Source organism: Eublepharis macularius, chromosome 4 (genome assembly GCF_028583425.1).
Source record: "Eublepharis macularius isolate TG4126 chromosome 4, MPM_Emac_v1.0, whole genome shotgun sequence".
Taxonomy (NCBI): Eukaryota; Metazoa; Chordata; class Lepidosauria; order Squamata; family Eublepharidae; genus Eublepharis; species Eublepharis macularius.
Genome location: NC_072793.1, coordinates 30543091 through 30555456, shown reverse-complemented (window position 1 = coordinate 30555456; position 12366 = coordinate 30543091). Strand labels below are relative to the sequence as shown.

General features: G+C 44.0%; 1 protein-coding gene across 1 annotated transcript in view; it reads right to left on the bottom strand.

The window, feature by feature from the left end:
• Positions 1-691: 691 nt before the first annotated feature.
• The window catches only part of HEATR9 (HEAT repeat containing 9), a 46596-nt gene continuing 34921 nt past the window's right edge, over positions 692-12366 (bottom strand). The window contains exons 12-16 of the mRNA XM_054976302.1: positions 8659-8732; positions 6518-6569; positions 2499-2585; positions 2301-2392; positions 692-776 (exon numbers count right to left, since the gene is read on the bottom strand). Coding sequence (XP_054832277.1) covers positions 692-776; positions 2301-2392; positions 2499-2585; positions 6518-6569; positions 8659-8732 — 390 coding nt within the window. The remainder of the gene's footprint in view (positions 777-2300; positions 2393-2498; positions 2586-6517; positions 6570-8658; positions 8733-12366) is intronic.

The window sequence follows — 12366 nt, the reverse complement described above, 5'->3', positions numbered from 1 at the left end:
GAGATATTTCGCGTTTTCCCCACAACATGGCGCGACGTTCCGGGTGCAGGTAAGCCATCTGGAAACGGCCAATGACTTCAGGTGTTTCACATCACATAAATGATCCTTTGTAAAAAATTAGAAGGGCTAGACATCGAACCTGGGACCTTCTGCATGCAAAGCAGATGCTCTTCTGCTGCACCACAGCCCCTCCTCTTACAAAGCAACAACATTTTTTGTTCTTGTGGATGCAGAAAAATATTTGAAAAAGTACGTTTTGATCAAGACTTGCAGTAGTAAAAAGATGGAGTTTTTTTTTTTACCGAGCAGAGATTGATCCCTTCTTCCCCATGATTTCTAATTCCTGTCACAACAACAGGTCCGGGGGGTGGGGTGGGGGAATGGCCCTGGTGATTTGATAAAATCAGAAAGGAGTAAACTGACAATTTTAATATTTAATATGGCTTGCAGACCAAATGGCTAGTAGGCAACTCAAGGTCAACCAGTCTGTAGGAAGAGAAGCCAGGTGGTAAACCTAAAATGGAGCTGAGGGGCACCTGCAATCAACTTGACTTCTTAGTCCAGGAATGCACTCAATAAACCAACATGCTGAAAGAAAGTCTCACATGCCTTGCCTTCTTTCCTATATGCACTGTTTTAATCCATCTGATTTACCTTCATGCCACTTCCGTTACCCAAAATGTTTTAGGTGTCAGTGAAGCCAGAAAGATTGCAGCATCAAGTCTTTCTGGATAGCAGGGACTTTATCCAGTATCTTCAAGGCTTTGGCGCATTCTCTGGAAAGGAAGTGGAAGGAGGAGAAATTTCAAAAAGGAAGAGAAGCTTGTGGACTTGTCTTCCTTGGGTACTCACATTTCTAACAGTGCCGTCCTAAGGAGGGTTACTTTTCTACTGACTTCAGCGGGCTTAGAAAGTAAGTAAATCTGCTTAGGAGTGCACTGTAAACCCCTGAGTAACAATATGTCCATTCAAATATAAATTGTCATCATTGTGGCTTCTGTGCAATCTCAATATGGGACTGCACCGTCACAGTCCCAGAGTGTGGCTGCACAGAAGACCACCTGAGGAACAGCAGTTCCAGGTATGTATAACCCTGTTATCTTCCCCTACACTCTTTGCACAGTGTTGATTGGCTCAATTTGCTTGGAAAATCTAATGTTAAGCTAAGAGCAGGTATGCTGACGCTCCCAGTTCTGAGACCCGAGTGACAAAATTTCAGGGGTCTCTCTTCACTGTCATGCTTGCAGCTCCACATTATCCACTTCATACTTTATCAAGTCACTTTCAGCTTGCCAGGGCTTGGCTTGGGCTGTTTCCACACGTCCTTAAAGGCATGGCCCACTCACCGAACGCTGGCGGCTTTTCTCCTTTGCTCCAATGTCTCTGATTTCAAAGCAGTAGCAGGCTATTGGGCTTCCAGGTTTTGGGGGGAGCCTTTTATGAGAATGCAATTTCCCACACTTTCCTGCGTCCCCAAAAAGGCACTGAAAAAGATGGAAGCCGAACAGCCTGCTTTGAAATTGGAGGTGTGTGGAGTGAAGGAGAAAAGCCGCCAGCATTCAGTGAGTGGGCTGTTCCTTTAAGGACGCGTGGAAACGGTCTTGCTATGGGTTATATGGCTATCCTAAGGAATATCGAGCAAGGTTTCAGCCTGTGCACAAGCATCTTGCTCTGGGCAAGTAAAAAGTGATCGGCTTCTTTAGGCTCCTAATTTCTGGTCAAGCGTTACTCCTTTCTAAAATTTCTGAATCAGGCAGGCTGACTGGCTGGAGAAACATGGGGATGGATCTGCTCTTGCTGGTGACAGTCAGCCTCTGCCTTGCCCTCGCCTTCATGGCGACTATGTCTTGATATGCTCCTTACCACTTCTTTGGAGACCATCTCCTTATCACTTGTCCCCTTTTCACCTTTCTGAAGGGTTTTGTTCTCTTGCTGCCTTCAGAGAGAAGGCACTTCAGAGACCAATACACAGAGAAGCATAGGTAGGAACGACGAAGCAGCCCCACTCAAGCAAATATATCTTAGATCAGTTCATGGCATCCGTGAGAAGGCATGCAGAAGAGAGTGTGCACCATGGGGGAACACAGCTACCCTGTGGAATCAGCACCAGACCGCAGTTCAACACCCAAGGAACTACTCTGCAAACAGGTTTGGCAGCTAATGCAATAGTCCAGAATCCCTGCAGAAGCAGCACTGATTGATGTTATGTTGCCCTGGGTTGCATCGTTCCTTCTTTTTGAGGTACAAAGTATTTTCCAGCACCAAAGTGGCTGGGATGGAAGGTCTGCCAGGCACAATACCTTGCTAGAGTCCCGTCTGTCTGTGCCTTGTTCTTTAGACTCTTCCTCACATGTATGTTGTTCATTCCCAGAGTGGAAAAAGTCTTGCTGACCTATGATAGGAGCAAAAAACTCAAAGATACTATTCATTAAAAAGACAGTGTACAGCAGGGAAATTTGATCGCCCCACTAGGAATTCTGGAATACCCCATGACTAACCTGTATGCGGACCTCCTCGCTGGTATCGAGGTCCAGCATTTCCAGTAAGGTAAAGAACACATTCTTATGGCGTAAACCAAGGACACCCTAGAAAGAGATAGGGGAGCACAGTGTCACTTTGCAATTACAGAAGGCAAACAAGAGGCAGAATAGTTCCAGTTTGCACTTTAGTATCCTGGCCCAATTTAAATACGATGTTGATGGGCAAGAGTAACTTAACCATGTGGTACACTCTGCACTTTGTTTAAACTGGGCCTTCAGCTGCCACACAATTAATGGGGGGCAGGCATTGCCTCCTGCTCCTCGCCTGATCACAGCCTGGGATTCCTGCCACAGCAGCACCCTCTGGAGACACACCAGGATAAGAGTCGTCTGGAATACGGCTTGCCTTTTATAAAATAGGATTGGTTGCCAGTTTGTTTACAAGCCCAATTCTTAGGTGCTGGTTTTAACTTAAAGTCCTTTCAGGTATTACTGTTTACTAATGTGGCAGTATTCTTTTGGAAACTAGGCCTACTGTGTGTTTGTACTGTATTTACTGTTGATACTAATTTTTACTGTCTGATTTGAGTAAGTGAGTAAGATATCTTGCAAATAAATAAAAGTGAGTAAGAAATCTTGCAAATAAATAAATATGGTAACAGTTTTTACTAAACCAGCTGACACATAAATACACAACTTGCAATCAGGTACAGTCACTGCTGGATTACGTGGTCCAAAAGCATGACCATAATCCATGTGATGGAATACTGAACCACATTAAAGGTAAAGGTAGTCCCCTGTGCAAGCACCGAGTCATTACTGACCCATGGGGGGATGTCGCATCACGACATTTTCTTGGCAGACTTTTTACGGGGTGGTTCGCCATTGCCTTCCCCAGTCATCTACACTTTTCCCCCAGGAAACGGGGGTACTCATTTTACCGACCTCGGAAGGATGGAAAGCTGAGTCCACCTTGAGCCAGCTACATTACAAGGGAACAAAAGTAAGATTTGACAATGCAAGAAATTAACAGTGCAATCCTAAAAACACTTTCTTGGGAGTAAGCCTTACTGAATAAATCTGAGTAGGATTCTAATTAGACTTCCTTAGGATAGCTTTCTAAAACATAGTGGAGCTAAATTAAAGAAATTTACTATGGCAGGAAGGTATTTTTAAAATCTAGCATGAAAAAAGAGGAGATGAACAGAGAAGAAGCAGATTATTCAACCCCCTCCCCCTTTTTTCTTAGTTAGTCCAAAAGTACCACAGGAGATATTCTGAGTGGAAAGAGATTCTTAACACATGAAGAGCAGAACCACAAGTGACAAAAGGGACAGATTGGACACTTGTCTGCTTCCCTCAAGTTTTGATGGGAAATGTAGGCAGCTTGGCGGAATGTTGGACAAGTGACAGTTGAAAAGTCCATTGGACAGCAGTCAGAGAGCGAAGCTGCGAGACCAGGATGCCTACATTTCCCATCAAAACTTGAGGGAAGCTGACAAGTGTCCAATCTGTGCCTTTTGTCACTTGTGGTTCTGCTTGAAGTGTAAGTATTTCTGAAAAACTTCAGGCAGTTGTACACTTTTTTGAATGCTCCCTTGTGTTAACAAACAACTCCCCCCCCCATCCTTTCTGTATGAAATACATAGAAAATTAGCACACTGGAGAAAAGGTTCACCAGTCTTTTTCCTGATATTTGATAGCTGCAAGCAGTTAAATATGAGACACTTTCCAGCTGAATGGAGTGAAACAGTTTATTTCATCATCTTTACTCCTTCAGTGTTGTATTATTATATTGTCTTTTTTTAAGACCCAGTAATACCAAGCCAACCAAGGAATGACCCAGGGTTGCCATTTACCCACGACTAGTGGGGGAACCTCTTCTAGCATCTCCCATCCCCCGCTAGCACTCAGTGGGCAGCAGTGGGGGAGAATGGGGGGCTTGAAATGGTGTTCTCTGATGCTACTTCTGGCTGCATAACCATAAGTGACATCACCTCTTCACAGGACACCATTAGGGTGAGTCCTGTTCCCTAGAGGACTAGGATGACCACCCTTGGCTGAGGGAGGAGTTTTTAGTTCCTAGAGAGGAGGAGAAGAAGCCATATGGTCTTGACTCCTAAATGAACTGTTAATAGGATGGTTGGGGCTGGCGGGGGGGGGGGACATAAGGGGTAATGCAATATCGGCAATGTTGCTACATCACTTCCAGAGGAAACCCAGAAGTGACATAGGATAGCTCTAGGAATTGTCAGAAACTAACCATAGAGTTTCCAGTGATTATAAGAGATACCCTACATCACTTCTGGATGTACCCCAGATGTAGCAACATTGTTGTTTTTTGCCCCACCCCCCACTCAGAACAGCAGCAGGCATAGTGGAAGGCCTGCCAGCACTAATTGTTAAGGCCTAAAGTATCCTGACTCAGAGCCATTCTTGCATATGGGCAGTCCACATCATATGCCCCTCCCTCTGCTGTGTGTATTAGGTAGGGATTCCGGCTCACCCAGTGGGGGTGGGGGATCCCCCACTTCCAACCTCCGCCCCCTCCCACTCTCCTGGCCAGCAGGGGGGGAGGCACAGGAACGGGACTCCCAGACGTGCTTTTGGGGCTGCACTTCCTGGGAGTTACATCATCACGCCGTCCCGAGAATGCTCTCGCACTTTACAGTGGGCCAATTTGGGCCCCAAATGAGCCAAAACAGGACCATAATTTGCCCACCGAGAACTGCATGCATGCCCCATGCTTGCATGATGACGTCACTTTTGGGAAGTGAGGTCGTCGTGCCTCCTTGGGAGCTTGCATAAAGAGGACTCCCAGAATGGTGCAAAGGTAAGTGCCGGGTCCCTCCTCCCACGGGGAGGGTAAGAGGACCTGGCAACCCTAGTATTAGGCCTTGAACGCCATATTGCTAAAAAGTATTTTTGAACATCACACTTTTAATACTGAGCCTGTCGTCTATTTTTTAAACTGTTCTATTTGTTACATACTCCCCAGGTAGGGTTGCTGACCTTCAGGTAGGACCTGAAGATCGCTCAGGATGGCAACTTATCACCAGAGTATAGAGATAAGTTCTTCTGGGGGAAATATTTGGAAAGTGGACCTTTGTGTGCACAAAGTATGTTTTGCGCTGCTTCCTAAAGAATCAGCCCCAGTGTGATACCATCACATCTGGGTCACACTGGAAGTGACATCATTGGCCAGGGCTCATTCTCACTCATTTCCCTGGCCTGCCTCCCAGTCTCAGCTGATAGCAGTCAGTCTCTGGGCATCCTGCCTCCTCCTGCCCATCACCAGCAATCAGCAGGCAGTGGCTACAATCACTGGGAGACTGCCCACCATTGGTGGGAACCTGGGAAGATTAAGGACAGTTAGCAGCTCTAGAGATGACATGGCATCATGGTAAATACACATTTGCATCTAGTTTGGGAGAAGTAAGACTCCTAGTGTCTTGGGACCAGGGCTCATTTCGAGGGGGAACACACAGGAATGCAGTTCCGGCAGTTCCCCAAAGAGGTTTCATGTCACGTGGCCCTGCCCACCTGACTCTCGGCCATTTTGGGCCCGTTTCGGCCTAGAATGGGGCCAAAACGGCCTGGATCAGGCCTCTGACAGGTGGTGGATCACTCTCCCACTCATCAGCAGCCTGATCTTGACCATTTTGGGCCCTTTTCAGCCATTCTCAGCTCCTTTTTGCCATTTTGGGCCCAATTTCGGCCCTGAATGGCCAGAACTGGGTCCAAAACAGCCAGAATAAGTGATGTCAGGAGGTGTGGCATATGCAAATCAATTATACTAATGACACACTTCCAGTGATGGCAAGAGGTGTGGCATATGCTAATGAGTTATGCTAATGAGTTCCTCCAGCTCTTTTTCTACAAAATGACCCCTGCTTGAGACTAAGCTATTGCGACAACCTTATAGATAAATGTACAGCCCACAGCCTCTCTCTGCATAACATCTGTATTGTCCACTTGGGGATTACAAGCTGCAAACTCATCACAAACTATGTGGACAGAATCAAAGGATGACTTACTAAGGAAATTACAGCTTGCTTTCTGGCCTCCTCATTCTCGTCCCTTAGCTTTCTGTGAGGATGAAAAAACCATAAAGTGAAATGGAAGAAGCACAATTGTTTTCTAATGATTAGGGGTAGGGGGGGAACCCTTTCAAATTCTGCCAGATCCAATTCAATGAAAGCAAAACTCTTCAGCTTTATATTTCCAAACTTGGATGGCAGAAGCCAAAGACATCCTATGCCTAATTACCAGCGAATAGCTAATCCAGTAGTTACTACTTACAACTGAACACAATGGGATTTACTTCTGTGTAAACGTACATAGATTTGATCTGCATGTTTGTCTAGAAATTATTGTTTCTATAAAATATTTCTCTTTGTGGCTTCAATGGCACCAACAGTATTAGGATTTTTAAGCATGTATTCCTAATGGAGGAGGGCAGAGCTTGGAAGGAGATCCTATTTACTCTGGTTTCTCATTCCAAATTGCAGTCACTTTTCTTAGCCTCACAGAAGGCAGCAGAGCGATGGTGTGAAAACTATTACAGCCAATTTCTGGACTAGTTAATTTCATATCTTAGAGAAAACCTATGTGTTTTTTCAGTTAACTGTGTAAGTACATATGTGGATAAGTCTCCAGCCATGGTTTTTTAAAATAATTTTTTTAAAAATTATTTAATACTTCTAAAACTGCTTCAGGACTGAGAACAAGTACACAGTCAGAACACATGAAAGATACATCAAAATGCCTACTCCAGTGATTCTGGCCATGCTTTGGGGAGCTATTTTCAGCTTTTTCAAAATGCCACTACCAAAACCTGTTAAACTAATTTGGCTAAAGACCATGGTGCGGTAAAAATACCCTAAACGTTTGCATTGCAATTAAACAGGCTCCCAGCAAGCGTGCCTGTGTCCCCAGGGGGGCTGCCGGTCACCTAAGGGTGGCGTCAGAAGGCAAAATTCCCAAAGGACTGGCAAGTGAAGACTCACTGCCAGGGTAATGTGCTGCCGTCAGCCTCTTTTAACCCACTGCTTAAGGCCAAGAGGCAGATCTCAAGTAGAGATGGGCACAAACTGAAATATGAACCAAAGTTCGTCAGGAACTGGGCTGGTTTGTGGTTTGCGAACCGGCAGTTTGTCAGAGCCCATTTCCAGACAACTGGATGGGCTTGGATCAGCTGCTAGTTGGGAGATCCTGACAAGCGGCTGATTCCGGGTTTAAATGCCCCTTTCCCTGCTGCTGCATGTGGGCTGTTCTGCTTCCCATTTTTGCAGGAGTTTGCTTATTCCCTGCTGGCTTTAAAAGCCAGAAAAGGGCTAAATGGCTGGTTTTCCCTTCCTCCTTTGGGGTATGCACACACTCTTTTTTTTTAAGGCAAGAAAGTGTTGCAATGTTGTAACATAGCAACATTACTGCATTTTTTCCTGGCTTTAAAAGCCAGGAAAGAATTAAATAGCTGCTTTCCCCTCCCTCCCAGACAAAGGGAATGAAAATCAAGCATTTTGCACAGCCCTTTGGAAACAAAGTGGCAGGGAAGCCAAAGGGCTGTGCAAAACGCTTGGTTTTTATTCCCTTTGGCAAAGCCTGAAACATGTCTGGGAGGGAGGGAAAAGCAGCTATTTAATTCTTACCTGGCTTTTAAAGCCAGGAGGGAAATGCAGTAATGTTGCAATGTTGCCATGTGAAAATGTTACAATGTTGCAACACTTTCTTGCCTTTGAAAAAAGAGAGAGTATGTGCATACCCCAAAGGAGGAAGGGAAAACCAGCCATTTCGCCCTTTCCTGGCTTTTAAAGCCAGCAGGGAATAAGCAAACTCCTGCAAACATGGGAAACAGAACAGCCGGCATGCAGCAGCAAGGAAAGGGGCATTTGAACCCCGCATCAGCTGCTTGTCAGGGATCTCCAACAAGCAGCTGATCCATGCCTGCAGGGTGAAATGCCCCTTTCTGTGCCACTGTGAAGCAGCAGGGAAAGGGACATTTCAACTTCCGATCAGCTGCTTGTCGGGGATCTCCCTGACAAGCAGCTGATCTAAGCCGGAGGGGTGAAATGATGTCTCCATAACATCCCAGAAGCAAATATTGTCTCCAACACAATTTTGCAGAAGGACCACAAATGCATTGTTGCATTTTCTTGCTTCTTGGCTTGCAACTTACTTCTCCACAATGTCCCAGACTCGCTTCTTCATCTTCAGCTCTTCAACAGCCAAGGCAACTGACTGCCGGACTACCTGGATGCAGGATGAGAGAGACGGGAAGACAGGCTAGGAGGAATTAGATGCAAACTTTAAAAAAATACCTTCATTTATATTCCAATCTTTCTCCCCAATGGGGACCCAAAGCAGCATACATTGTTCTCCTTCCCTCCATTTTATCCTCCTAACAACCCTGTGATGTAGGTTGGGCTAAGTGTGTGTGACTGTCCCAAGGTCACCCAGCAAGAGTGGAAATTTGAAACTTGGTCTCTGATACTCTGTGGTGGACGAACTGGCCAGTCTCTTTGACAAAGAATTAATGGACATAAGTCTGACATCAGGAACCAAAACATACAAAAACCAGTGGGGGAATATTTTAACCTCCCAGGACTTTCAGTTGCTGACCTAAAAGTAGCAGTTATCCTGCAGAGGAATTTCAAGGGAGATTAGAAAGAGAGACTGCTGAATTGCAACTGATAATGAAGCTCAAGACAGTGTATCCAACTGGACTGAATCAAGACCTAGGCTTCTTGTCTCATTACCAATGCTGATTTCTCCACACCACTACCCCACCCTATTCAATCACGCCTGCCTTTGTCATTCAGTAATTATCATTCAGCTTCTGTAATCATTCCACTCTCCAAGATGTAAGGACAGATGGACTTACATTCTAGCTGTATCTGAAGAAGTGAGCTGTGGCTTCTTGTCTCATTACCAATGCTGATTTCTCCACACCACTACCCCAACCTATTCAATCACACCTGCCTTTGTCATTCAGTAATTATCATTCAGCTTCTGTAATCATTCCACTCTCCAAGATGTAAGGACAGATGGACTCACATTCTAGCTGTATCTGAAGAAGTGAGCTGTGGCTTACGAAAGCTCATTAAAAAAAGGTAAAGGTAGTCCCCTGTGCAAGCACCGAGTCATTACTGACCCATGGGGGGATGTCACACAATGACGTTTTCTTGGCAGACTTTTTACAGGGTGGTTTGCCATTGCCTTCCCCAGTCATCTACACTTTACCCCTAGGAAACTGGGTACTCATTTTACCGACCTCGAAAGGATGGAAGGCTGTGTCAACCTTGAGCCAGGTACCTGAACCCAGGTTCCGCCGGGATCGAACTCAGATCATGAGCAGAACTTGGGCTGCAGTACTGCAGCTTACCACTCTGCGCTACAGGGCTCTTGAACAAAAGCTCATACCCTACCACTAATGTTCTTAGTTTTATAGGTGCTACTGGACTCTAGCTCTTTTCCACTGTGGTGGAATCAGTCATTCTGGTATGGTATGAACAGGGGTGGCTGTCTGTGTAGTAAGAAGAGGATAAGTGTCTAGATGTCATCAGGATTATGCCTGATATTAATGCCATTTTTTGCAACTCAGTCCAAATACTGTGATTGGTACTGAAGCCAAAATTCAATTTAAGGGTTATTTCTAGAGACGGGCACAAATCGAAATATGAACCAAAGTTCAGCAAGAACCAGGCCGGTTTGTGGTTTGTGAACCAGCAGTTCATCAGCGCCCATTTCTTTTTTTTAAAAAAAAAAATTTTTATTGGGTTAGAACATTAATATTTTTACATTACATTACATTCAATTTTCCCCTAATTTTTCGTTTCTAACCCCCTCCCTTTCCCCCCCTTTTGTTGACTTCCAACAGCTTTCCCACCCTCTGTCCCTTTTCCCTTACTTCTATTAATTTCCTCTGTCTAAAACACATATATATTCTCCATTATATTAAGCAGTACATCTTTAACTCTTTTACTTACTATACATCCAAACTATACTTCTTTAGATAAACAATTTATCCCATTTTCCAGTTTTGAATATTTCTATATATCATAAACCATAAAAGTTTCCCACATTTGAATCAAACAATTTAATTTGTTCTCTATATATTAATCATTTCTTCTTTTTATAATATTTCTATATAACTCATCACATAGTCAGTCGTTTTGACTCTTCTATACTTTCAGTTTGGTGCATATAAGTCTTATCAAGTAAAAAAATATTGTTAATTACTCAATCCTCATGTTTAAACCGTTAATTATTCTCTATCAATATTCTATCAATTAACCTTTACATATCTATATATATCTCAATCAATTAATTAATCTAACTGCTTATAAATTCACATTTCTCTTCCTCCCCCGGTAAAGTCACCCCTCTCTTTTATACTTTTATTGTACTTCAGTAGTTCTCAAACTGCCACAGTTTTCCTCCCACCTCCCACTTCTTCTCCAGATATTGTTTCAGCTTCTCCCAGTCTGTGTTAAACTGCCCTGAGTCTAGATCTCTCAATTTTCTTGTCATCTTGTCCATTTCAGCCATATACAGCAATTTGTAGATCCAATCTTCAATAGTTGGCACTTCTTGTACTTTCCATTTCTGCGCATACAAAAGTCTAGCTGCTGCAGTCATATAAAATATCAACGTCCTATGATGGGCTGGGATTCCCTCCATTCCCAAGTTTAGCAGCAGGAGTTCTGGGTTCTTATTTATTTGAAACTGTAAAATTTCACTCATTACTCTTATTATTTCCCCCCAGAACTGCCTAGCTACCTCACACGACCACCACATATGATAGAGGGAGCCCTCATGCTTCCTACATTTCCAGCATTTATTAGAAGTATTCAAGTTCCCTAGCGCAATCTTCTTTGGTGTCATGTACCAACGATAGATCATTTTGAAAATGTTCTCTTTAATATTAATACATGTCGTTGTCTTCATTGTAGTTTTCCACAAGTATTCCCATGCCTCCATTGTTATTTCTTTATTGAAATTTATAGCCCATTTCACCATCTGTGTTTTAACTATCTCATCCTCAGTGTACCATTTCAACAGTACTTGGTATACCTTGGATATTCTTTTCTTGTCTTCTTTAAGAAGGGTCTGCTCTAGTTCCGAGTTCTCTGTTCGTATGCCCCCTTTTGCAGAGTCCGAATTATATAAGTCTCTAATCTGTCTGTACTGGAACCAATCATAGTTAGGTGATAGTTCCTCTTGCGTCTTTATTCTAAGTTTAGATACTTCAGTTTTAGTTATTTCTTTGTACGTTAAACATTGTTGTTCATTATCAACAGCTCTCGGATCTATCACCTCGTATGGAACCACCCACAAGGGGGTTCCTTCTTGTAGGTAAATTCTGTACTTCTTCCAGATTGTATATAAACTTCTCCTTACAAAATGCGCCCATTTCTGACAAACCGCCATGAACTTCAGGCTGGTTCGTTTGGTTCATTTTCTGATCATCACCAGACAGCCTGGGGCCAATCAATCAGTTTCCTAGGCAACGGGGTGGGTGGGCTTTCTGCAGACCTTCTGCTGACCCGGAAGTGACGTTTTCACAAACCAAACAAACCAGTTTGCGAACAGGGGGAAGTTCATGAAAGTTCATGGTTCGTGGAACGTGACAAACCATGCTTGGGTTCCCCCCACCCCGCTTTGTGCCTGTTTCTAGTTAATTCTCTTCTTTCTCAGTTTTCAAGTTGACTATCCCCATTCCATAATATCTTAGATGCAGTTACATTGGTGGAATACTTGGACGGTTGACCCTCTGGCAGTGTATGCTTTTTGAGTTGCTTTAAATGGACGTTTCTAGAGGGCCACCTATCTCACCATGCCTTATGACAGACAAGCAGGGACTCTTTTACATTAGGTTATATAA